The sequence below is a fragment of the Balaenoptera ricei genome, chromosome 2 (assembly GCF_028023285.1).
Source record: "Balaenoptera ricei isolate mBalRic1 chromosome 2, mBalRic1.hap2, whole genome shotgun sequence".
Classification (NCBI taxonomy): domain Eukaryota; kingdom Metazoa; phylum Chordata; class Mammalia; order Artiodactyla; family Balaenopteridae; genus Balaenoptera; species Balaenoptera ricei.
This window is the reverse complement of record NC_082640.1, coordinates 16,848,148-16,873,360: the sequence shown is the minus strand read 5'-3', so window position 1 is coordinate 16,873,360 and position 25,213 is coordinate 16,848,148. Positions and strand designations below refer to the sequence as shown.

Here is a 25,213-nt window from a genome sequence, read left to right as displayed (position 1 = left end):
TTTTACCTGAGTCACCTCATCTTCTAGCCCAGGCCAGCTAGGAGGGATCCCCTCAGAGGAATTTCACCCCATGAGGAAAAGGAGAGGAGAACCCCAGCAAGCCTCACTGCCATGGGGAACTCCCACATATGCACCAGTGCTAATCCCAAGCTGATGGAGCTGCCTGGAGTCCCCCCGCTACCACACCCCTCCCCCATTACTCCCCAGGGTTAGAGCTGTCACTGTACTAAGACCTGTCCCCAGGACCCAGTTGCTGCTGTGCCCCATTCTCTGAGATTGGGAAGCCATAGCGCCTTACTGCCTATGGAACCAGATGAGCTGCCACTGCTCTGAGCCTCATCCCAGGTCCTAGGCTGTGGCTTTGACTCACCATTACCAGGCCAAGCTGCTGCTGCTCTGTACTCCACCCTCTGTAGCCACTATCTGGACCCACCTGGCTTTAATGGGTTATCAGCTGGATGCATTGCTGCTGCTCTGTGACTGCCTCCCTGGGCCAGAGTTGGGGCTTTGACCCACCATCCCCATGCCATGCTGCTACTGCACCCTGCTTCCTGGGCCCAAGCCACTACTGCACCCTGTCATCCCAGGGCCCATGCTGTAGCTGAGTCCCCCTCTCTCCCCAAGTCACTGCAGCAAACTGCAGAGACCTAGACCTCGGTTCCACAGGAGATGTACACATGCCCACACCTCAGACTCTAGCGCCAGACAAGAACACTATAAGAAAAGAAAGTTATAGGCCAATCCCTGATGACCATACATGCAAACATTCTTAACAAAATACTAGCAAATAGAATTCAAGAGAACATTAAAAGGATCATAAGCCACGATCAAGTGGGATTCATCCCTGGGATGCAAGGATGATTCAATATAGCAAATCAATAAATGTGATATGCCCCATTAACAAAATTAAGGATAAAAATCGTATAATCAATTCAATAGATGAAGAAAAAATTTAACAACTTTCAACACCCATTCATGATAAAAGGTTTCAACAAGTTAGGTATAGAAGGAATATACCTAATAAAGGCCATATATGACAAGCTCACAGCTAACATACTCAATGGTGATAAGTTAAAACCTTTTTCATCCAACATCAGGAACAAGACAAGGATGCCAACTCTCACCATTTCTACTCAAAATAGTACTGGAAGTTCTAGCCATAGCAATTAGAGAAAAAAAAGAAATAAAACACATCCACATCAGAAAGGAAGAAGTAAAATGTAGTTGTTTTCAGATGACATGATTTTATATATAGAAAATCCAAAAGACTCCACAAAAAAAGTTAGAACTAACAAATGAATTCAATAAAGTTGCAGGATACAAAAATCAACATACAGAAATCAGTTGAATTTCTATATACTAACAGTGAAACATCTGAAAGAGAAAATAAGAAAAAAAATCCATTTTACAACAGCATGAAAAAAATACTTAAGAATAAATTTAAGCAAAAACACTTTACCTTGAAAATTATAAGACAATGATGAAAGGAATTAAAGAAGACACAAATAAATGGAAAGATATCCTGTGCTCTTGAATTGGAAGAATTAATATTGTGAAAATGTCCACACAAAGCCATGAAAAGATGCTCAGCCTCACTAATTATTAGAGAAATGCAAATCAAAAACACAAATTACCTCACACCTGTCAGAATGGCTATCATCAAAAAAGTCTACAAATAACAAATGTTGGGAATGATGTGGAGAAAAGGGAACCATTGTACACTATTGGTGGGAATGTAAATTGGTGCAGCCACTATGGAAAACAGTATGGAGGTTCCATAAAAAACTGAAAATAGAACTACCATATGATCCAGCAATTCCTCTCCTGGGTATATATTCGGAAAAAAGTGAAAACACTAATTTGAAAAGACATATGCGCCCCAATATTCATAGCAGCACTATTTACAATAGCCAAGACACAGAAGCAACCCATGTACCCATCAACAGATGACTGGATTAAGTAGATGTGGTGGGTATATATACAGTGGAATATTAGTCATAAAAAGAATACTACCGTCTCACTCCCTCTTGCGAGAACACCAGAATCACAACTAGCTGCTGGACAATCATCGACAGGAAGACACTGGAAATCACCAAAAAAGATACCCCACATCCAAAGACAAAGGAGAAGCCACAGTGAGACAGCAGGAGGGGCGCAATCACAGTAAAATCAAATCCCATAACTGCTGGGTGGGTGACTCACAGACTGGAGAACACTTATACCACAGAAGTCCGCCCACTGGAGTGAAGGTTCTGAGCCCCACGTCAGGCTTCCCAACCTGGGGGTCCAGAAATGGGAGGAGGAATTCCTAGAGAATCAGACTTTGAAGCCTAGTGGGAATTGATTGCAGGACTTCAACAGGACTGGGGGAAACAGAGGCTCCACTCTTGGAGGGCACACACAAAGTAGTGTGCACATCGGGACCCAGGGGAAGGAGCAGTGACCCCATAGGAGACTGAACCTGACCTACCTGCTAGTGTTGGAGGGTCTCCTGCAGAGGTGGGGGCGGGGGCACTGTGGCTCACCGTGGGGACAAGGACACTGGCAGCAGAAGTTCTGGGAAGTACTCCTTGGCGTGAGCCCTCCCAGAGTCTGTCATTAGCCCCACCAAAGAGCCCAGGTAGGCTCCAGTGTTGGGTTGCCTAAGGCCAAACAACCAACAGGGAGGGAACCCAGCTCCACCCATCAACAGTCAAGTGGATTAAAGCTTTACTGAGCTCTGCCCACCAGAGCAACAGTCAGCTCTACCCACCACCAGTCCCTCCCATCAAGCCTCTTAGATAGCCTCATCCACCAGAGGGCAGAGAGCAGAAGCAAGAAGAACTACAATCCTGCAGCCTGTGGAACAAAAACCACATTCACAGAAAGATAGACAAGATGAAAAGGCAGAGGGCTATGTACCAGATGAAGGAACAAGATAAAACCCCAGAAAAACAACTAAATGAAGTGGAGGTAGGCAACCTTCCAGAAAAAGAATTCAGAATAATGATGGTGAAGATGATCCAGGACCTCATGAAAACAATGGAGGCAAAGATCGAGAAGATGCAAGAAATATTTAACAAAGACCTAGAAGAATTAAAGAACAAACAGAGATGAACAATACAATAACTGAAATGAAAACTACACTAGAAGGAATCAATAGCAGAATAACTGAGGCAGAAGAACGGATAAGTGACCTGGAAGACAGAATGGTGGAATTCACTGCTGCAGAAGAGAATAAAGAAAAAAGAATGAAAAGAAATGAAGACAGCCTAAGAGACCTCTGGGACAACATTAAATGCAACAACATTCGCATTATAGGGGTCCCAGAAGGAGAAGAGAGAGAGAAAGGACCAGAGAAAATATTTGAAGAGATTATAGTCGAAAACTTCCCTAACATGGGAAAGGAAATAGCCACCCAAGTCCAGGAAGCGCAGCAAGTCGCATACAGGATAAACCCAAGGAGAAACACACAGAGACACATAGTAATCAAATTGGCAAGAATTAAAGACAAAGAAAAATTATTGAAAGCAGCAAGGGAAAAATGACAAATAACATACAAGGGAACTCCCATAAAGTTAACAGCTGATTTCTCAGCAGAAACTCTACAAGCCAGAAGGGAGTGGCATGATATACTTAAAGTGATGAAAGGGAAGAACCTACAACCAAGATTACTCTACCTGGCAAGGATCTCATTCAGATTTGATGGAGAAATCAAAATCTTTACAGACAAGCAAAGGCTAAGAGAATTCAGCACCACCAAACCAGCTCTACAACAAATGCTAAAGGAACTTCTCTAAGTGGGAAACACAAGAGAAGGAAAGGATCTACAAAAACAAACCCAAAACAATTAAGAAAATGGTCATAGGAACATACATATCGATAATTACCTTAAACATGAATGGATTAAATGCTCCAACAAAAAGACACAGGCTTGCTGAATGGATACAAAAACAAGATCCATATATATGCTGTCTTCAAGAGACCCACTTCAGACCTAGGGACACATACAGACTGAAAGTGAGGGGATGGAAAAAGATATTCCATGCAAATAGAAATCAAAAGAAAGCTGGAGTAGCTATACTCATATCAGATAAAATAGACTTTAAAATAAAGAATGTTACAAGAGACAAGGAAGGACACTACATAATGATCAAGGGATCAATCCAAGAAGAAGATATAACAATTATAAATATATATGCACCCAACATAGGAGCACCTCATTACATAAGGCAACTGCTAACAGCTGTAAAAGAGGAAATCGACAGTAACACAATAATAGTGATCCAGCAATCCCACTACTGGGCATATACCCAGAGAAAACCATAATTCAAAAAGACACATGCACCCCAATGTTCATTGCAGCACTATCTACAATAGCCAGGTCATGGAAGCAACCTAAATGCCCATCGACAGACGAATGGATAAAGAAGTTGTGGTACATATATACAATGGAATATTACTCAGCCATAAAAAGGAATGAAATTGAGTCATTTGTTGAGACGTGGATGGATCTAGAGGCTGTCATAAAGACTGAAGTAAGTCAGAAAGAGAAAAACAAATACCGTATGCTAACACATATATATGGAAACTAAAAAAAAAAAAAAAGGTTCTGATGAACTTAGGGGCAGGACAGGAATAAAGATGCAGACGTAGAGAAAGGACTTGAGGACACGGGGAGGGGGAAGGGTAAGCTGGGCCAAAGTGAGAGAGTAGCACTGACATATATGCACTACCAAATGAAAATAGATAGCTAGTGGGAAGCAGCTGCATCACACAGGGAGATCAGCTTGGTGCGTTGTGACCACCACAAAGGGTGGGATGGGAGGGTGGGAGGGAGACACAAGAGGGAGGAGATATGGGGATATAGGTATGCATATAGCTGATTCACTTTGTTATACAGCAGAAACTAACACAACATTGTAAAGCAATTATACTCCAATAAAGATGTTAAAAAAAATTTACTTGGATCAGAGGTGAGGACAATCAATGCATATGATCCTCTTATTGTACGGAACATATATGTTCTCTGTGTGTGTGTATACGAAGAAATGTTTGGGAAAATATACTTGGCTTTGCTCCTAATGTTGTCGGGAGGAGAGGGCCCGTAGGTTTGAGGTGATTGGTAAATGGAGTCATTGGAAACATAGTATAAGGTTTTATTTCATATATCTTTGCATAGCATGGATTATTTTACCTTTATAGATAGGTTTTCTAGCTGTAGCGATCACAGCAGGCAGAGTATCAAGTTCCCCTTTCTTTTTGTTTAAGGTCAAATTTTTTCGATGCCCTAAAAAATAACAGTGTCACTAAATTATACTAGAAATAACCTCATTTAAACTTTTAAAAAGTTAAAATAAATCTCATTAATCCACTTCTAAAGTACAGCTTCTGTATATATTTTTTTAATAATTTAGATAAAGCAGCTTTACTAACACAAGTATTTTCTCTTTGATTTTTCCTTGCCAGGTATTTGATATTTATAAACATAAACAATAAGGGTGCAAATCAAGAAAAAGAAATAACTAAAAAACTATATAAAAATGTTAGAGAAAGAGCTTTTTAAATAGTATGTCAGTAAAAAAATACTTAAGCAATCAAATCAATAAATTCTCAAGTAAAGTTTTTATCTCTATATATCTTTATCTTAAATAAAGCATATCTTTATTTAACAAAAAAAGAAGTTTGTATTCCTACAGTGAAAAATCTAGTGCTAGAATGGAGGGAGAGATGCTATAGAAATGCTATTTTAAAGATACATTTTTTAAGCACTGTTAAAAATAAAAGTATGTAATAATGAAAACAGTTTCAGTATGCTTAGAGAAAAATACATTAAAATAAAATGCAGAATGTGCAGTATTTAGATGGTACTTTCTCAAAGTTAGTAGAAAAGATTACATTAATGTGTTTAATTTCCACAATATGTATCTTGCAGAGAAATAAAGCATGATTATATAACACCACTGGAGCAATGCATAAGAAACAGGGTCTGTAAATTAGTTCTTAAATATTAGTGGATTAGATGGTTGGGAGATGATAATGAAAGGAAAGGAAGAAAATGAACATAACGTTTATTTTCCTTCATACTTACCCTCATGCTGACTCCTTCTATTGACCTTGCCTGGGACTGGACAAAAGAGGTATATATAAATATAAGGAAGAGGATTATAAGATGGGTTTATCTCAGTCATCTGTAGGATCTATAATAGTGTGTAAGAAAGGAATGTTGAGAAAAAACTCAAGTTCCAATTTAGTGGTGGTGGGGAAGGAAGAGCCATGCCAGAGACACCACTCATCCACTAAGAATGCATATATGTTCGATGAGCTTAATTCAGAATTTACTTTCACTTATGTTTTGCTAAACTGGTTATATGACTAAGGCTAGTACAATCTGGTAACTTCCATATAATTAAATCTTTATTCATTGAAAACATCACATTGTACACTAAAAATATTACAAATTACCTGAATGTTCTTTATTCAGTGAAGGAAAGTGGAAGGTTTTATAAACACTTGACCCAGCCCTAGATGCTCTATGAAGTACTTTTGGACGTTCAGTCACATGGGGTGAAAAGTACTCATAAGGTTCTTCCAGAAATATTTAGAAAATAAGTTAGCTGTAAGATGGATCACACTTATAACTATTTTTATTTTTAATATTCACACATTAAGTTAGTTGCCAATAAAAATAAAATTAAATAAATTAAAATAATGAACATTAATTTTTTGAGATAATTAATTTAATTAAAATAATAAAGATGTATATTTAGAAGACTAGTTTGGAGATCAGAGCTAAGTAAAAGAAGCAAATCACAAAAGAACTCATAAGATTCAATTTCTGTGAAATGTCCTGTATAGGCAAATTTTATAGAGACAGAAATTAGATTAGTGGTTGCCTAGGGCTAGGGGAGTAAGAGGACTAGAGGAGAGAAGGCAGGGGGATTCTGTTTTCAAAGTGCTGAAAGCAAAAATTCACAACCAAGAATTTTATACCCAGAGAAACTATCATTCAAAAATAAAGATGAAACAAAGATATTCCTAAATTTAAAAAAAAAAAAATTAAGAGATTTTGATCTTATACTACCAGCCATGTCTTAAAAGAAATGTTAAAGGGAAAACCTCAGTCTGAAACAAAATGACAGCCAGATGGTAACTCAAATCCACATGAAGAAATAAAAAAGCACCTTAAAGGTAATTATATAGGTAAATATAAATGACAATATACATTTTTCTCTTTTCTTCAATTAACTAATAAAGACTACTGAATAAAACTGTATTGCTGGACACATAAAATAAAACTCAATTTTATTTCTATATAAGAGCATTGAATAATCCAAAAACGAAAATAGGGAAACAATTTTATTTGCAATAGCATCAGAAATAATAAAATAGTAATAAATTTAACAGAGGGGCACAGCTTTTACCACAAGTTACAAGACATTGCTCAGGGAAATTAAAGAAATCTAAATAAAGACATACATTCACTGGAATGAACAGTATTCCATTGTGTGTGTGTGTGTATACATATATATGAATATTGTATATTTTACAGATTAATAATATCATATATAATTATTAACACATAAAAATAAAACACCTATTTTGAATTCTTTATTGGGTAAGTTGCAGACCTCCCTGTCTTTGGGGTTGGTTTCTGGAAGATTATTGTGATCCGTTGGTAGTATCATGTTGCCTTGATTTTTCGTGTTGCTTTGGGTTTCGTGTGCTGTCTTCACAGTTGAAGTAGCAGTCACTTCCTCCAGTCTTTACTAGTGCCTTCAGGGAAGAAATACCTTCCATGCGCACTGTTACAGACTCTGAGGCTTTCTCAGACCTTGAGTGGATACACCTACTCACACTTCTTGCTCCCTCTTGTGGCAGAATTCTTAAGCTTGTATATCTTTGGATTCTGCAACGCATCAGCCCCAATGCTGACTGCCACCCTTTTGTTTCCCTAAAGTGGTGCTACAGCTCAAGTTTCTGGTTTCTCTCTGGTCCACAGACTCCGGCCTGCTTTCTCCAAGTGCTCCCTAGCTGTCCAACAAAGCTTGCTCTGCCGCCACCCTCAGGAGCATCCACAGGGAGCTGGCTGCAGCATGAGGGAAAGTGGGTGAGGCATGCCTGTCGCTTGGGGTGCCACAGGCTAGCCGGGGGGATCCGCAGGTGAGGCTTTCCCAGAAGTTCATGGGTGGGCTTTCTGATGGAGTTCACAGAATAGTCAGCAGGAACCGAATCCCATTAATGCTCCCCCAAAATGTTACGTACCTCTCTCCTGATCTCTTCTCACCCCAAATTTAGCACTCTGGATGCTGCAGGAGAGAAATGAGTCTCTTTGGCAGTGTCCTGGACAGCTGGGGCAGCCTGGTGTTCATTCACTTGCTCTTCCTCCCACCCCACCTCTCACCCCCCTCACAGGATGGCCTTGCTTGGCCCTAGCTGTGTCACCTTGGGGAAGGTGGGCAAAGTCAAACTGTTCCTCTTATCCACTCTAATGTGTCCAAATTCTTATTTTTCGCTCCACTGGAGTGCTGGAACTTCTCCTCTAGAAACCCAGACTTCCATAAAGGCTCTCTTGTCTGTGGTGACTGCCCAAGTCGGGGTTATCCAGATGCTTCTGGACCATGGCCAAGAGGGGCTGGAACCAGTTCATAAGCTACTGAAGGGTCCACAGTCAGGATGGAGGTCTATCTTCCTATTATTTGATGCACAGGTGGATGAAGCTCCTCTGGGTCCCTTGGCGTATGATGCTGGATCCCAAACTCCCACAAAGTCACTTTTGTTCATGGATGGATGTCAAATTTTTGTTGTTGAGAAGAGGAGAGTTTAGGAGGGGTATCTTATGCCATCATGATGATGATGTCACCTGTCATACACTTGCAGTGAAGTCAGTTCTGTATGTCCTAGTCTGCATTCCCTCCTGGGATCTCCCAACATCCTGGTTTTTGAATGCATAGTTTTACTGAGAAAATTATAATTAACATATAATCAAATGATGGAAAAGATGACCTACGTTTATGGATCATTGACTGCTATATGCCTGTTGTTTTTTTCCACCTTTTTGTAGGGGAGTGCCTACCGTGGAGTCTATCCTTGTCTGTGCTACTATATTGTTTGTGTGTGTGTGTGTGTGTGTGTTTTGCGGGAAGTCACATCACAGGAACTGTCTCTGAAAATGATTACAGATCACAAGACTGTGGTCTTTGGCACTGATGCCAAATTTTAATGAGAATCTGTGTAGCTCTTGGAAGAGCACGTGTATTTTGCATGCAGGGGGTAGGGATCATGGATATTTGCAAACAGAGGGAGCACTGGTGCACTGGATTCGATAACAGCCCCAACATGTCCTTGACTACCTGTATTCATGTCCTCCCACACAAGTCTGATCTTAGTATATGACTTTAGTGAATGCAAGAAAAGCAAACAAATGCAAGCAGAGAGTCAAAATTGCTTGTTCATTAAGGTTTGCCCCACATGCTGTGCTAAGAACCTGAGGTTACAATGTAAAGACCCCTAAGCCAACCAGCTGGAAGATGAGAGACATGTAGCCAGGCCACCTCCTGTGACACTTGAAAAGCTTATTTTCTCTTAGCTCCCAAACCACTCTTCTACATTCTGCTTTGTGGTACTGGATCTGGGATTCTAAAAACTACGTTTTTGCTTTGCCAGGTAGCTCCAAGTTAGGCTGTGCAAATAGGGCAAGCTACACGTAGATTGCAAGTTTGGAAAAGAAACAAGGGATTTGTTTCTCCCACTTGGTTACCAATGGGCTTCCTGAGAGCTCATGTCCCTTTTCAGTTCTGGTGAACATCATGCCAACAATGTTTCTTTTTCCCAGGAGCAGAAGTTCTTTCCATGACACAAATGGTTTGCATTCTTTCCAACATATGCAGAACAAGTTTTATTAAATTCTCACCACTCGAGACACTAGCAGTGCCTCCTCTTCAGAAGTACATCTGAGACTCTTCCTGAAAAATCAGCCAGGTAACATCCTCTACACTCAGAGGTCTCCTTCAGCCCTAATGGTGGAAACTTCTCCTGAAACTGCTTTCTCCATGTTACCTTAGAATTCTTTTTACACTTTCGGCTACTTGGCTAACAATTTTATACTTAGTTAACTAGTTTTTAATTCTTGCTCTCTTTTCAGACAGTTAGTGTGGTCTCTATCTCCTGATGAACCCCAACTATATATCTGTATTGTACCAAATAACAGTGAGCCAACTGCTAGACAAGTGAGTGAAGCCACCGACCACAAGCTGACCAAAGATGTATAAGTTAGCCCAGCTCACAGCAGTCTACATTGCTAACTCCCAAATCGTGAACTGTATGAATAGTTATGCTTTAAGCTAAATAGTTTTTGGGTAATTATTTAGTAAAATAACACTAACAAATGTGGAAAAAATTTTAAAAAGATTCAGATATGATTTAATAACTCTAAGATGGGCATAAATGAAAAAAACCCCCACCAATCTGTATGGCTGATGGTTATGTAGAGAAAAGTATATTTTTCCCAAATTGCTGGTAAAAATGTTAACACCCTTTTAGGAAAACAGTCTCACAGTATCTTTTAATATTAAAAATTAATATACACTTTAACACTATCAATCCTGTGACACTACCCCAAAGAGATAAAAACATCAAATGTAAGAATATATATTCATGGACACATTTAGTAGTGAAAAGCTTAAAAAGTCAATGACCTTTAATAGAAGAATGATCAAATAAACAATTCTGCTAGTAAAAAGGATAATTTAAAGTTGTTTCATTTTCAGGCTTGCAAGGATTTATCTAAGATGTTTCTGAATAAAAAGATGCAAAAAGACTAAAATGAAAAACCATACCACAAGAACCATTCTAAGTAATTATATAGTATTTTATATCTTTATATATAATTTTTTACCTTCATCATCAAAGGGTGATAAATTAATCACTTTTGTTTTATATTTACTTGGTGCAATGTGCCTGGCGTAGAAATCTTCTTGATGTGAGAATGCATTTTTGTTTTTAAATAAACTCATACCTAAAATAAAGTTTAAAAACAAAAATTATATGAAGTCTGAATATTTACACACTACTCCTCAAACTCTATGTATTAGTCTTTATGCATTTGTAATGTTTCCTTCCCACAGTTTGGCCACTCATCTATTACTGTTACTCCAGTTTCTATAAACTGTTTCATCCTTTTTTCTTCCTTCTCTTTATTCTGTGTTTCTTGGTAGCACCTTTTTTTCTCCCAACTTCACTGAGGTATACTTAGTATACAAAAATTGCGCATATTTATACATTTTGATGAATTTGAAAATATGCATACACCTGTGACGCCATCACCACAATCAAGGTAATAAACATATCCATCGCCTCTAAAAGACTACTCTTGTCTCCTTGCTTTTTTATGTGTATGTGGTAAGAACACTTCGCATGAAGCACTCCCTCTAACAATTTTTACATGCACAAGACTGTATTGTTAACTATAGACATAATGCTGTTCAGAAGATCTCTAGAACTCACTCACGTAGTATAAATGTGACTTTACACCCATTTAACTACTACCCATTTCCCCCTACCCCCAGCCCCTGGAAACCACCATTTTATTCTCTGTTTCTGTGAGTTTGACTATTTTACATCCCATATAAGTGAAATTATGCATTATTTGTCCTTCTGTGACTGGTTTATTTCATTTAGCATTAATACCTTTCAGGTTCATCCTTGTTGTTGTGTATGGAAGGACATCCTTATCTTTAAAGACTGAATAATATTCTATTATAGGTCTATACCACATTTTCATTTTTCCTCAGATTTATTGAGACATAATTAACATAAAACATTGTATAAGTTTAAGGTGTACAATGTGATTATTTGATTCATGAAAGGATTATCACAATAGGCTTAGTTAAAACTTCCATCACCACACATGATTACCTTTTTAAATTTTGTAGTAAGAACATTGAAGATCTACTCTCCTAGCAACTTTTAACTATTGTCATCACACTGTATATTAGATCCCAGGACTTACTCCTCTTCTCCCTAGAAGTTTGTACCCTTTAACCAACATCTCCCCATACCCTCCACCCCACAGCCCCTGGTAACCACTATTCTACTCTCTGTTTCTGAGTTCAGCTTTTTTAGATTCCACATATGAGTGATATCATACAAATGCTTTCTCTGTCTCACTTATTTCACTTATATAATGACCTCAAGTTCCACACTGTCCCAAATGGCAGGATTTCCTTTTTTCATATAGCTGAATGATATTCGATTGATTATCTGTCTTTATCTCTTCATCTGTCTTCAGACACTTAGGTTGTTTCTAAGACTTGGCTATTGTGAATAATGCTGCAGGGAATATGGGAGTGCAGATATCTCTTTTAAATAGTGACTTGACTTCTTCAGATATGTACCCAGAAGTGGAATTGCTGGATCATACAATAGCTCTATTTTTAATTTTTGGAGGAACATCTATACTGTTTTCCATAGTGGCCGTATCAACTTACAATCTCACCAACAGTGCACAAAGGTTCCCTCTTCCCCACATCCTCACCAACTTTTATCTTTTTGATAATAGTAATTTTAACAGGTGTGAGATGATAGCTCACTGTGGCTTTGATTTGCATTTTCTTGATTAGTGATGTTGAGCACCTTTTCATGTATCCATTAGCCATTCATATATCTTCTTTGGGAAAATGTCTATTCAGGCCTCTTCCCATTTATAGTCTCATTGTTTGTTTGTTTTAATATTGAGTTGTATGAGTCCTTATATACTTTGGATATTAACCCCTTATTAGATAGATGGTTTGCAAATCTTTTCTCCCATTCCTTAGGTTGCCTTGTGATTTTCGATGGTTCCTTTTGCTGTGTAAAAGATTTTTAATTTGATGTTGCCCAAGCTGTTGACTTCTGGTTTTGTTGCATGTGCTTTTAGTGCAATGTCCGAAATGTCATTGCCAAGGCCAATGTCAAGGAGCTGTTTCACTATGTTTTACTGTGGGAGTATTGAGGTTTTAGAGCTCACATTTAAATATTTAATCCATTTTGAGTGAAACTTTGTAAACAATATAAGATACAGGTCCAATTTAATTCTTGCATATGGATATCCAATTTTCCAAAACCATTTATTAAAGAGACTATCTTTTCCCCATTTGTAAGATATTCTCTGTAGATGATATGATATTTTTTTCTTATTGAAGTTGATTTACAATGCTGTGTTAATTTCTGCTGTACAGCAAAGTGATTCAGTTATATATATGTATACATTTTTTATATTCCTTTCCATTATGGTTTATCACAGGATATTGAATACAGTTTCCCTGTGATTTAACAGTAGGACCTTGTTGTTTATCCATTCTATATATAATAGTTTGCATCTGCTAATCCCAAACTCCCAATCCATCCCTCCCCGATCCCCTCCCCCTAGACAACCACAAGTCTGTTCTCTATGTCTGTGAGTCTGTTTCTGTTTCATAGATAGGTTCATTTGTGTCATATTTTAGATTCCACATATAAGTGGTATCACATAGTATTTGTCTTTCTCTTTCTGACTTACTTCACTTAGCATGATAATCTCTAAGTCCATCCATGTTGCTGCAAATGGTGTATTTCATTCTTTTTTACGGCTGAGTAGTACTGCATTTTATATATGTACCACATCTTCTTTATCCATTCATCTGTTGTTGTACACTTAGTTTGTTTCCATGTCTTGGCTATTGTGAATAGTGCTGCTATGAACGTAGGGGTGCATGTATCTTTTTGTATTACAGTTTTGTCCAAATATATGCCCTGGAGTGGGATTGCTGGATCACATGCTAACTCTATTTTTAGTTTTTTTGAGGAAACTCCATACTGTTTTTCATAGTGGTGGCACCAATTTACATTCCCAGCACTGGTGTAGGAGGGTTCCCTTTTCTCCACATCCTCTTCAGCATTTGTCATTTATGGACTTTTTAATGATGGCCATTCTGAATGGTGTGAGGTGATACCTCATGGTAGTTTTGATTTGCATTACTCTAATAATTAGTGATGTTGAGCATCTTTTCATATGCCTGTTGGCCATCTGTATGTTTTCTTCAGAGAAATGTCTACTTAGGTCTTCTGCCCATTTTCTGATTGGGTTGCTTGTTTTTTTGATATTGAGATATATGAGCTGTTTGTATACTTTGGAAATTAAGCCCTTGTCAGTTGCATCATTTGGCAAGGCTCTTTTTTTATGGTCTTGACTCAAGCAATACGAGCCCCAGATTTCATGGCTGAATGGTGCCACTGGCTTTGCTCTGGTGAAGATCAGCTTTGCCTGCTGTACTCTCTGCTCAAGTGTTGCTTGGATACAAATCCTCCAAGTGTTCTGGTCAGGCTGTCTGGCCAGGAAGGGCCAGGAGCTACACTCAGGAGTGAGGCAAAATTGAGCTCTCCTGCCTGTGCAGAATGGGAGGGCCACCTGCAAGCAGGCCCCCTGGTCTTCCTGATCAGGCTTTCTGGTCATGAGGGGCCAGGAGCTTTGTCCAACAGTTGATGGGGGCTATTAATTAGCTCCCTGCCTGGGCCAAGCAGGGAAACTGACTCCAATCCCTCCAAGGCTCTTTGAAGCCTTGACTCAAGCTGACCTGCTCCCCAAGTTCCCTGGTTAAATGGTGCCACTGGACTTGTTCTATGGACAATCAGCTTTGCCTGCCATACTCTTCACTCAAGAAGTGCTTCATAGTTTCCAGGTGTTCTGACTCATCTGCCTGGTAAGGTGGGGCAAGGAGCTACTCAGCAGTATATAAAGCTAGGACTCAGCTCCCTTGCTTGGAGGGGGTAAACAGGGCTCCAGAGCTGTCAAGGCTCTTCATGTGAGGAACCAAACCATACAGACCTGCATCTCAGGGTGTCACCTGGTGAGACTGTGCCACCCTCTTGTTTCTCCAGATGAGCAAAGCTGCTGGTCAGGACTACTGCTTGGGTACTGCGGGTAGGAACTTGGTCTGCCAAGATCCCAGTGCTGGTTGTTGCAAGCCCCTCCCCCTTCTCTGTCACGATCAGATTCCCAGTAGTCAAGCCCAGCAGATTACCCCAAAATCCCTGTGGTAAGAAGTGAGGGCTCTCAAGAAGCGACCCACAATGCTGGTAGAGCTGGAAATCCACGCTGGGCTCTTGTTTCAAACTGGAGGAATTGAGGGCTGAGGGGAGACTTCTTGGTGTGGTGCTGCACCAGCCTGGGGGAAGGGCAATATGGTCAGTGTGTAGCCGCTCCTCTTATCCATCTAATGTGGGGTGTGTCTTGGTCTCTGTTGTGCAGCGGGTGCGCTACAGCCTCACTCCCATGTTCTAGGATTTTCTCAGTGGTGTCTGGTCCATGAATAGTTTTTAGTCATTCTTCTTGTGAGGAGGAGTGACATCAGGAATAACCTGAATAACCTATGTTACATCTTGGTGACATCACTCCTCACCTTTTATGTTTCTGATCATAATTTACCTTTTGTTTATATTGTGTATCCATTACCATAGTTGTAGTTACTTTTAATATTTTTGTCCTTTAACCTTTATGATAGATTTAACACGCCACCATATTACAGCATCAGAGTATTTGAAATTTGACTATATACTTACCTTTACTAGGGTGTTATGTATTTTCATATCACTAATTAGTGTGCTTTCATCTCAGCGTGAAAAACTCCTTTCAATATTTCTTATAAAGCAGTTCTACTGGTGATGAATTCACCCAGCTTTCCTTTGTTTGTGAGTCTTATCTCACCTTCATTTCTAGAGGACAGCTTTGTCTGGTAAAGTATTCTTTTTAGGCAGTTTTTTTTTTTCTTTCAACACTTTGAATATATCATCCTACTCTCTCCTGGCCTGCAATGTTTTTGCAGAAAAAGCTTCTAATAGCTTGATAAGGATTCACTTGTATGAGAGAAATATTTTCCTCTTGCTACTTTTAAAATTCTATCTTTGTTTTTGATTTTAGACAGTTTTATTATAATATTTCATGGCAGATATTGTTGTGAATTGAAATTTGGGGGTGATTTATTAGCTTCATGACCTTGGACATTCAAATATCTCCCTAGATTTGGGAAGTTCTCAATCATTACTTCTTTAGATAAGTGTTCTGCCGCCTTCTCCTTATCTTCTCCTTCTGGGACTCCAATCATTTATATATTATTTAGCTTATTGTCCTATAGTTCACAGTTTTACTTCATTCTTTAAAAAATTTTTTTCTTTACTCTTCTTTGTGTAATTCCAAAGGTACTGCCTTCTGCTTCACACATTCTCTCTTCCGCTTGATCCATTATGATGTTAATATTCTCTACTGCATTTTCATTTCATTCACTGTATTCTTCAGCCCCAGAATTTGATTCGATTTTAATGATTTCTACTCTCTGCTAAACTTCTCATTTTATTTGTGCATTGTTTTCCTGCTTTTGTTGACCTCTCTTTCTGTGTTTTCCTGTAGCTCGCTAAGCTTCCTTAAAACAGCTATTTTGAATTCTTTACCAGTTAAATTGCAAACCTCCTTTTCTTTGGGGTTATTGGAAAATTATTGTATCTCGTTCATGGTATCATCATGTTTCCTTGATTTTTCATGTTCCTTGATGTTTGTACTGCTGTCGTTGCATTTGAAGAAGCAGTCACCTCCTCCTTGCTTTACTGACGGATTTTCAGAAATAAATCCTTTCTATCAGCCCTGCTGAGGATTCTGAGGCTTTCTTAGACCTTTCCTATGAGTACATCTACTCTACACTTCTTGCTATCTTTTGTGGCAGAATTCGTAAGCTTGTATGCCTTCTTCCTATCCTGTAATGCCAGACTGGTTGCTGCCAGCTTCCATTTTGCCTTCCCTCTGGCAGTGCTGTATGTTCCATTTTGTGGTTTCTCCAAGGCCTTCAGATTTGGGCCTGCTTTCTGTGGGTGCTCACTAGCTGCCTGTAAAAGCTCATTTTTGCTGCCATCGGAACACACACAGGGAGCCAATCACAGGGTGAGGGTTTGTGGGTGAGGTGCATGGAGTGTTGGAAATGTGTATGGGCCGGTTTTAGGGGGTTCACAGGTGAGGTGTTCTCAGCGGCTGATGTGTGGGACTCCCAGTGGAGTCCTTGACATGGTTAGCAGTATCCACATCCCTTTCATATATTCTATTCTGAGCCCTGGCTGCTGCTCTCTCAGCCACTCACCACTCCTAGTCATGCAGCTCATGACACAGTTCTCTGGATGGGACAAGAGAGAAATGGGTCTCTTGACAGTGTCCTGTACAGCTAGAGAAGCTGAGCAGTCACTCATGTTCTCACTTTCCCCCATGGGAGAAATCACGGGAGGAGAGGGCTCTTTTGGCACCGAGGTTTGCTGTCCTGGGGGAGGAGTGATGCAGGTAAACTGTTCTTCTTACCCTCTTCAATGTCTCCAATCTTGGATTTTTTTTCATTCCAATAGTGTGCTGAAACTTTTCTGCTTTAACTCCTGGACTTCCACAAAGGCTCTCTTGTCTGTGGGGGATTGTCAAGTTGGTTTTCTTTGGGTGGAAGATGGTAGAAAACTCCTGTTCTACCTTGTTGATGTCACCACTGTAAAATTCCTTCTCTCTTGCCAAATATTCTAGAGGGAATTTCACTCATTGTCTTAGTTCCCTATTTGTCCAATTCTTTAAAAGTCATTTAGAAAGCTTTTTTCCTTCTGGTTGAGAAGATTCTTTTGTAAAGAAAGGTTTTTCTTTTATAGCATTTTGATGGAGTAACATTTTTAGTATTTGCGAACGCACATGTACAAGAGCTCTTCCTACTCTTCGTGGGTAAATTAATTAGCAGCAAAGCCCTCACTTTCTTTTTTTTTTTTAAACGGATATGGAGGGCGGCACACATGGCTTTTCTCTGATGGACAGTTTCCATTCTTAGCATCTTCCTTAATTTTGACCTGTATTCCAACCCTGTTTTACTTTGAAGCAGAATATTCATTTCTTTATTTGATCTGTACACTATATTTAGAAGGATGCATTTATAAGAATAGTTTTGGAGATCAGAGCTCTATGCATGAAACACTGGCTTCCCCTCACCCCATTCAATCAAGGTTCATAAGATTTATTTTTCATATATCCTACTTATTATAAAAGTAATATGTGCTATTGTAGAACACTCCCATTTAAACAAAGATTATAAACCTCATCTTATTTTATCAGTGGCTAGAGATTAAACTGAAGCCACAGCCTGAGAGGCCGCTGAAGAGAAAATAAAATATTGTTGACACAATTTACTCCAGAAGCCATGACTCTAAGCTAGCCATTCATATTTGTCAAATAAGAGTAGACTCTGGGAAGGATATTCAAATTACTAAAAATAAAAGCCTTAAGGCATGTTAGGGTAATGGGGCCATACTGTCATGTTTATGTTTATTCTTGATTTTATTTTCATGAAAGCATCAAGCCTAGATTGTTTGTATGAAAATATTTTGGAACAGCTTGGTATTCCAATTTAAATGTAATTTTGAATGCAGTAGTATAGGAGACTAGCTATCCCAAATGACCTCTCTAATTCCAAGAACTAAAATGCTAGATTAAAAAAATGTACTTTAAAAAGTATTGCTGAGATGGCATAAAAATATACTCTAGAGACCAAAAAGGAAGTAAAAGCAGTTAACTTCTGAATTTCTACTAAAAAGGAGTGTGTATGTATGTGTGTGTGCGTGCACACACATTTTTTATAAACTTGACTGACCTGCAGTAATGTGGGTAGTGGGAAGGAAGACAGGGTGGGAAATTCCATAATGAAGAATAATAAAAAATAAAGAGGGCACAATAAAATATTTTGGAATATATTTGTATTGAGCATCATTATATATTCTTTATGACTGCATATGATAAAAGCTGAGAAGGGAGGGATTGGGATTGTAACATCATAGATAGGGAACCATTAGAATGTTGTGTATTTTATGTTAGTGTTACATATTTTCTGGGTGTTTAAAATATTTCATAAAGAGTAAAATTTTAAAAGCATACTACAAAAAGTATTCTAAGTAGTTAGATATTTATTTTATATTGTTATATCTCTTATTTTGATTGTCAAAGGGTGAAAAATTGATCACGTTTGTTGAGAATTTACTTGGTGCAATGTGCTGGTAAAAAACTCTGTTTGATGTTGTGTGGACATATCTTTGCTTTTAAATAAATTCTCACCTAAAGTAAAATTAAAAAAAAAAATTCACATAGACACCATTACTATTTGCACACTACTTCCCAAACTCCATGTATTAATCTTTGTTTCTGCAGTTTTTCTTCCCACATTTGAGTGTTTACTTTTCTATCACTCCAATTTCTATAAACTAATTCTTCATTTTCTCTTCCTTTTCTTTGTTCTGTGTTCTTAGGTAGCATCTTACTTAGTTTTGACCTTTAATCTAACCACATTTTATCTTAAACAAGTATATTTATTTCTATATTTGATCTGTACTCTCCTTTCAATACCTTTTCTCTTAGCAATTTATATTGCTAATATAAAATTTTCTTTAGAGCATTTAATTATAAACTCACCATTAACAAGTATAAATAATTAATTTAATTAACTTAATTTTGTTCTGTGTAAGTATAAAATAATTAACTTAATTTTGTTGATAAAAGGCATGACATTTTAAATTGAATGGATGTAAATGAAAGCACTTTATTGCTGTGTCTAAGGCTGTTATTCAAAACTGACAAGGACTCCTATTAATAAGCAACACGGAAGCAAAAATTAATTGAAAGAACCTAACCAAAAATACTCTGAAAATTAAAGACATGGAAAAATGGCTTATCGTAATACACCAAATTTAACTGCTTGGTTCCAACAATTTCATTTTTACACCACCAACTTTTCCCCAGTTAAAAGCTGTTGGAGCAAGTAATATTTATTTGATTCATTTATAACACTACTTTTTTACAGGAATAAAAGAGAGAATATAATAAAAAAAAGCATTCAAAAGCAAAGTTTCAGAAATCTTGCCTTAAATTTCAGTGAAAACACATATTTTGGTGCTTATATCTGAGGATTCAGTTACTTTCCAATGCTAGCTTTCAGCATCAATTCTGTAAAAAGTTCGTAACGACAGTATTTCTTGCAACAAAGAGAAATGTATCAAACCCTATTACTCCAGGACTAAAGCAGTAATCTGTGAATAATAAAACTCAGCTAGAGAACTCCACTCTAGTAGAGATATAAATTTACACGCCAACTTAATTATGTAGAGAAAATTGGTAATCAATGAAATAACTGTTATATTCCTCTTCTTATACCACTCATCAACTAGCTTTTTTGCTTTTTCAATATCAAAGCAATATTCCTTTCTAAGCCAGCAAGAAAGTGAGTAGAATCGCAGCTATAAATACTTAAGCCAAGCATATTCGAAGGTCATTAGAGCATTGGATTATATGGATTACTTTCCAAATGGATGAGATTACAACTAAAAAATATCCAGCTAAATTTCCATTGATAGTAAATACTAGAGTTTAACTAATTATAAGAGGAAATTCATGAAGATTACTGCCCATTAATACTAACATACAGTTACTGTTATCATTAATGATTCATAGTTAATTAAATCCCAGAGAAGACATAAACCATAAATATTAGACTTGGAAAATTCTTGTTCTTACCAGGGTGACTCTTATGATGTTTCTTGAGTTCATTAATTGTTTTTTCTCTTCCAACAGTATCTGTCATGCGTTCTGTATCAGTCTCTATGGATATAAAACAAATTTCAAAGCACATTCTAAGGTAACCATTAACATACATGTATGTGTGTCTTTGTGTCTGTGTGTAGTACTAACTTAATTAGTACTTGTATTACCGAAGAGAAATAATATAATGTCTGCATTGCACAATCATAAAACATTAGAATTTGAAGGGCTCTTAGCAATCATATAAGCCTCATGATATTGAAGCTTAGAGATGTTTTGTGATTTGATTGAGAACACACACCAAGATAATGCAAAACTGAGTACAAGCTGATGCCCCATAATTCCTTAACCAGTGCTTTTCATACACAATGCACTGTCCCATACAAACTTTAATCATCTTGGGGAGTTCAAGTAAATGATATAACTGCCAAGATTACACTAAGAGGACACTCAAACTGTAAGGATATACCTATGAGTGGAACGTGGCATTTTTTCCCCACTGGTCAAGAGACAAACCATGGTCCCGCATCATGGAAAGTTACTACAAGGCAGAAATTCTTTGACTCTCTCAAGAATGTTTAATGCCATTTTTAAGGCTATGTAAATCAAGTAGACATCAAAGATGTAGAAGAGTAACAAGATATTCTGTGGTCTAAGAAAAACTGCCTATCAGGTCCTCTTACTATGTACACCTTGTAGCTGGGGAGGGGGAAATGGGTAAATCTGCAGCAGTACCAGCACTGGGACTGCATCCCATTCCATTTGAGTTTTTATGTGATTTGGACATTTGGCGGGATTTAGAAAGTACTAACTAGGTCAAAGGAGAGGAATAACATTCATCTATTTTGTTTTAATACATGAAAGTTATTAAAGAAAAATTCATATTGAAAAAGGGGTTAAGGAGGATTGCTGACTTGGGTCAAATTATGTGCCCAGTGTTTTGTGAATGAAAGCTTGTTACAGAATAGCATGTACCAGAGGTTGGAAACCTATCCTGAACCTGACACCATAAGGTGGATCTTACTTTGTTGTAATGGCTGAGACCAGAAGTAAGTGTTAAAGATCCAACTAAGTCGACATAATTGAGGCTCTCTGGTTTTTCTCCAACGGGTATAGGTTAAGAATGACAGGCCCAGTTGAAAGAAGCATGTAAAGATGCTTATATAAGCAAGGAATCATTAAGAAGAGCATTTGATAGCAGATAGAAATAAGGATGAGGGAAAAGGGAGTATGTGCTAGAGAAATCTGCAATCTAGTAAGAATCACAATTTCCCTCCTCACAATACCCTCCCACTGCTTAAATTATTTTTTAGGCCTACCCTTCCTGAAGTTCCTAGTATATGATTCACACTTTACTGTTTCTTTGCATGTGTCATATTTTTGGGGGGGTCTATACTGGGCATTCTAGACAATATCTTGCAGGAAATCTGGATACTGAGTTCCCCTCCCGTTTGGAGGCTTGCTGTTGCTGTTTGCCTGATTATTTATTTAGTGACTTGGCTGGAATATATTCTACTGTAGAGAAGTCTCCTTCTCTGCAGTGTGAATCTTCTAATGTTGCTCCTCTGGGGGCTCAGACTTGGGCATGCAAACAGTCACCTTTGGATGACACTTGTTTTTCCTGTTGACTGTCCCTTTCCCTTTTCTGTTAAGCTCTCTGCCTCCTTTAATATCACCCCAAAGATCAAGAAGCAGTGTGTCAAACACTGTAACACCAAGACAAGGGGCAGTAGTGTAAACTACGGACTATATAACAAAACTAAACACCTCTACTTCACCTGAGATACTGAAAATGTGCCGGGTATTTTAATTATATAGAGGGAATTAGTAAGCAATGAAATCTCTCTTTTAATCCCATTCATAAGCTAGACTTTCTGCTTTTGCAACTAGCCTGAAAAAGAAAGTGAGTAGCACTTAAAATGCTTCCATCAAGCATATTCCAAGCTCACTATACCCCTGAAATTTTGAGGATCACTTTTTGAATGAATGAGTTCTAAAATTCACAATATGTAAATCCATTGATAATAACAGTTGGAGTTCCAGTAATTATAGGAGGGAATTTATGAAGACATTGCATCATGTAATAACAGCTTATAGGTACTGTAATCAGATTCAAACTTAAATAAACTTAAATAAATTCTAGATAAGATAAATAAGCCAGAACAGATTTGCAATATTGTTCTTACCAGGATAACTCTTGGATTGTGTCTTGATTTCACCTTTTATTATACCTTTTCCAGCAGCATCTGGGAAGCGCTCTGTATCAGTGTCTATAAAAATAAACAGTTTCAAAACACTTTTGTAAGGTAAATATTAACATGTGGTTGTGTTAGTTTGTTTGTAATACTCCTTTAATTAGCATTATTTTATTACAGAAGAAGAATTATAATGAAATGTCTTACTTTCAGAATCAGTACACGTTAGAATTGGAAGAGCCATTGGCAACCATATAAGCCTCATTATATTGTAGCTTAGAAATGGTTAGTGATTTGACCAAGACCACATAGTCAGGCAGCAATAAAACTGATCCATAAACTGATGCCTCATTAATTCCTTAACTAGAGCTTTTTCCATAAAATACAAAGTCTCTTGCAAATTAAGTCATCCTATAGAGTTTATCTTAATAAATATAACTGTCTTGTGTACATTAAAAGCACATTCATATCATAAGGATGTATCTGGTGAGGCCGGACATGACATTTTTTTTCCCAGACCAAATTGCAAACAATGGGCATCATAGTCACAGAATGTTACTGTGAGGCAGAAATTCTTTGACTTGTCCAGGAATATTTTAATTCCTTTTTTAAAGGCCATGTAACTATATGTCAGTAGACATCAGTGATGGAGAAAAACAACAAGTAATCTGTAGACTGGGATAAAGTACCCTCTCAGGTTCTCTTAGCCTGTAGACCTTCTACGTGGGGAGGAAGAAATGGGTAATTTGCAGGAATGTGAGCATTGGTATTGCACGCCTTCCATTTGAGTCTTTATATGATTTTCACTTTTTTGCTGGATTCAGAAATGATGATATAGGTCCAATGACAGAAAAAAATTGAAATTTATTTAAAAGATTTTATTTGCAAAAGGAAGAATTAGAATTGGTGACTCTGGGTCACCTGTTGGGTAAAGTTTTGTGTGGGCAAAAATTGGTTCTAACACAGCATTTAAGTGAAGTTGGAACCTGTCATATCCAGAATTTATAGACTGGAAGTCTTGCTTCGGAGAAATCGTTGAGCCCATGAATATTTCAAATACTCTCTATTACTGAGGCAGCACAAATTTATCACCACTGCAATCTAAACAAAGGTGAAGACCACATGGGGCATCACTACTAAAATCAAAGACACGTTGGATTGGGCAGAACAAGTTTTTAGTAATTAAGTTACAGCATTTGTGAAAGTAATGTCTGCTATAGCAACACATAACTGGAGAACATCAGCAGACAAACTTTAGCCCTCTGGTCTTTCTCCAACAGATATAATTAGAAGAACTGATTCATTTGATCTGAGAAAGCAAAGGATCCTTAGGTGAGCAGGGAGGAAGTGAGAACAGCCCTTGAGGGCAGACTGAATTAAAAACTGGGAGCATAATAAATGATATGGGGTGGAGAAACCTAATCTATTAAGAGCCACAATTTTGCTCCTTCACAACATCCTCCCACTGCTTTGAAGTATTAAAAAAAAATCCTATCCTGCTTGGAGTTGACTAAACTATTTTTTAAAAAAACATTTAACATACTATACAATATGCCCATTTAAAATGTGTAATCAATGGTTATTAATATATTCATAGAATGTGTAACAATCACTATAGTCAATTTTAGAATCAACTTCAGATTCATACTAATTAAATTCCAGGTAAATGTAGAAACATGACTGACATGTAGTTTCTCTTATCTCCATTTTTGTGCTACTGAATTACATGTTACACGTATAAAATTAAAGACATTGTTAAAATTGTTCTTATAATTATTTCTTTATGAACCTTTATAACTTTTAAAGAAGATGAGAGACAAAAAATTAGAGCAAGTTTGGTATATATTTACACTGTTTGTTATATTAGCATTCTTATTTACAATCTTTGGTTCTTTTCATTGGTTCCTATGGACTCAAGTTACCATCTAGTGTAATTTTCTTACTTAAATTCATCCTTGTTCACACCATCTTCTTTGCACAGCTCTTGTGAAATATATTATATGTCTATATGTTAGAGGCCCAACAATACATTTTATACCTATTGTGTTATACAATTGCCTTTTAAATCAGTTAAGAGACAAATATGCATTTATATGGTCTTTTGCAATACTAGAATTATTCTTATGTTTTTTTGTTTGTTTTGTTTATTTTTTATTTCTTTCTTGTGTATTCAAATTACTGTGTGAGATCATTCACTTTCAGTGGGAAAAACTTCCTTTAGCATTTCTTGTAAAGTGGGTCTGCTAGCAATAGATTCTCTGGAATTTTTTACTTGGAAATTTCACCATTTTTGAAAGATAGTTTGCCTGATATAAGTTTCTTGGTTGACAGATTCTTCTTTCATCATTTCAATATTCCATTCCACTGCCTCTGGCCTCCATAGCTTCTGTTGCTAAATGAAGGTTACTGGGATTCTGTTTTACACTATCAGTTGGGT

General features: G+C 37.5%; 1 protein-coding gene across 18 annotated transcripts in view; it reads right to left on the bottom strand.

The window, feature by feature from the left end:
- CCDC7 (coiled-coil domain containing 7) overlaps positions 1 to 25,213 on the bottom strand; it is a 327,078-nt gene that overhangs the window by 10,980 nt on the left and 290,885 nt on the right. For 15 of the 18 annotated variants that reach the window (XR_009500275.1, XR_009500273.1, XR_009500274.1 and 12 more), the window contains 5 exons: positions 22,768 to 22,851; positions 20,558 to 20,641; positions 10,877 to 10,996; positions 6,071 to 6,106; positions 5,177 to 5,269 (listed from right to left, as the gene is read on the bottom strand). Coding sequence is in view for 2 of the 18 variants with exons in the window: in XM_059911398.1 (XP_059767381.1) it covers positions 3,957 to 3,976; positions 5,177 to 5,269; positions 6,071 to 6,106; positions 10,877 to 10,996; positions 20,558 to 20,641; positions 22,768 to 22,851 (437 nt within the window). In the remaining 16 variants the exon portion in view is untranslated. Of the gene's footprint in view, positions 1 to 3,915; positions 3,977 to 5,176; positions 5,270 to 6,070; positions 6,107 to 8,791; positions 8,939 to 10,876; positions 10,997 to 20,557; positions 20,642 to 22,767; positions 22,852 to 25,213 lie in introns of those variants that run through there. The other 3 variants (XM_059911398.1, XR_009500288.1, XM_059911430.1) reach the window with 3 other exon arrangements.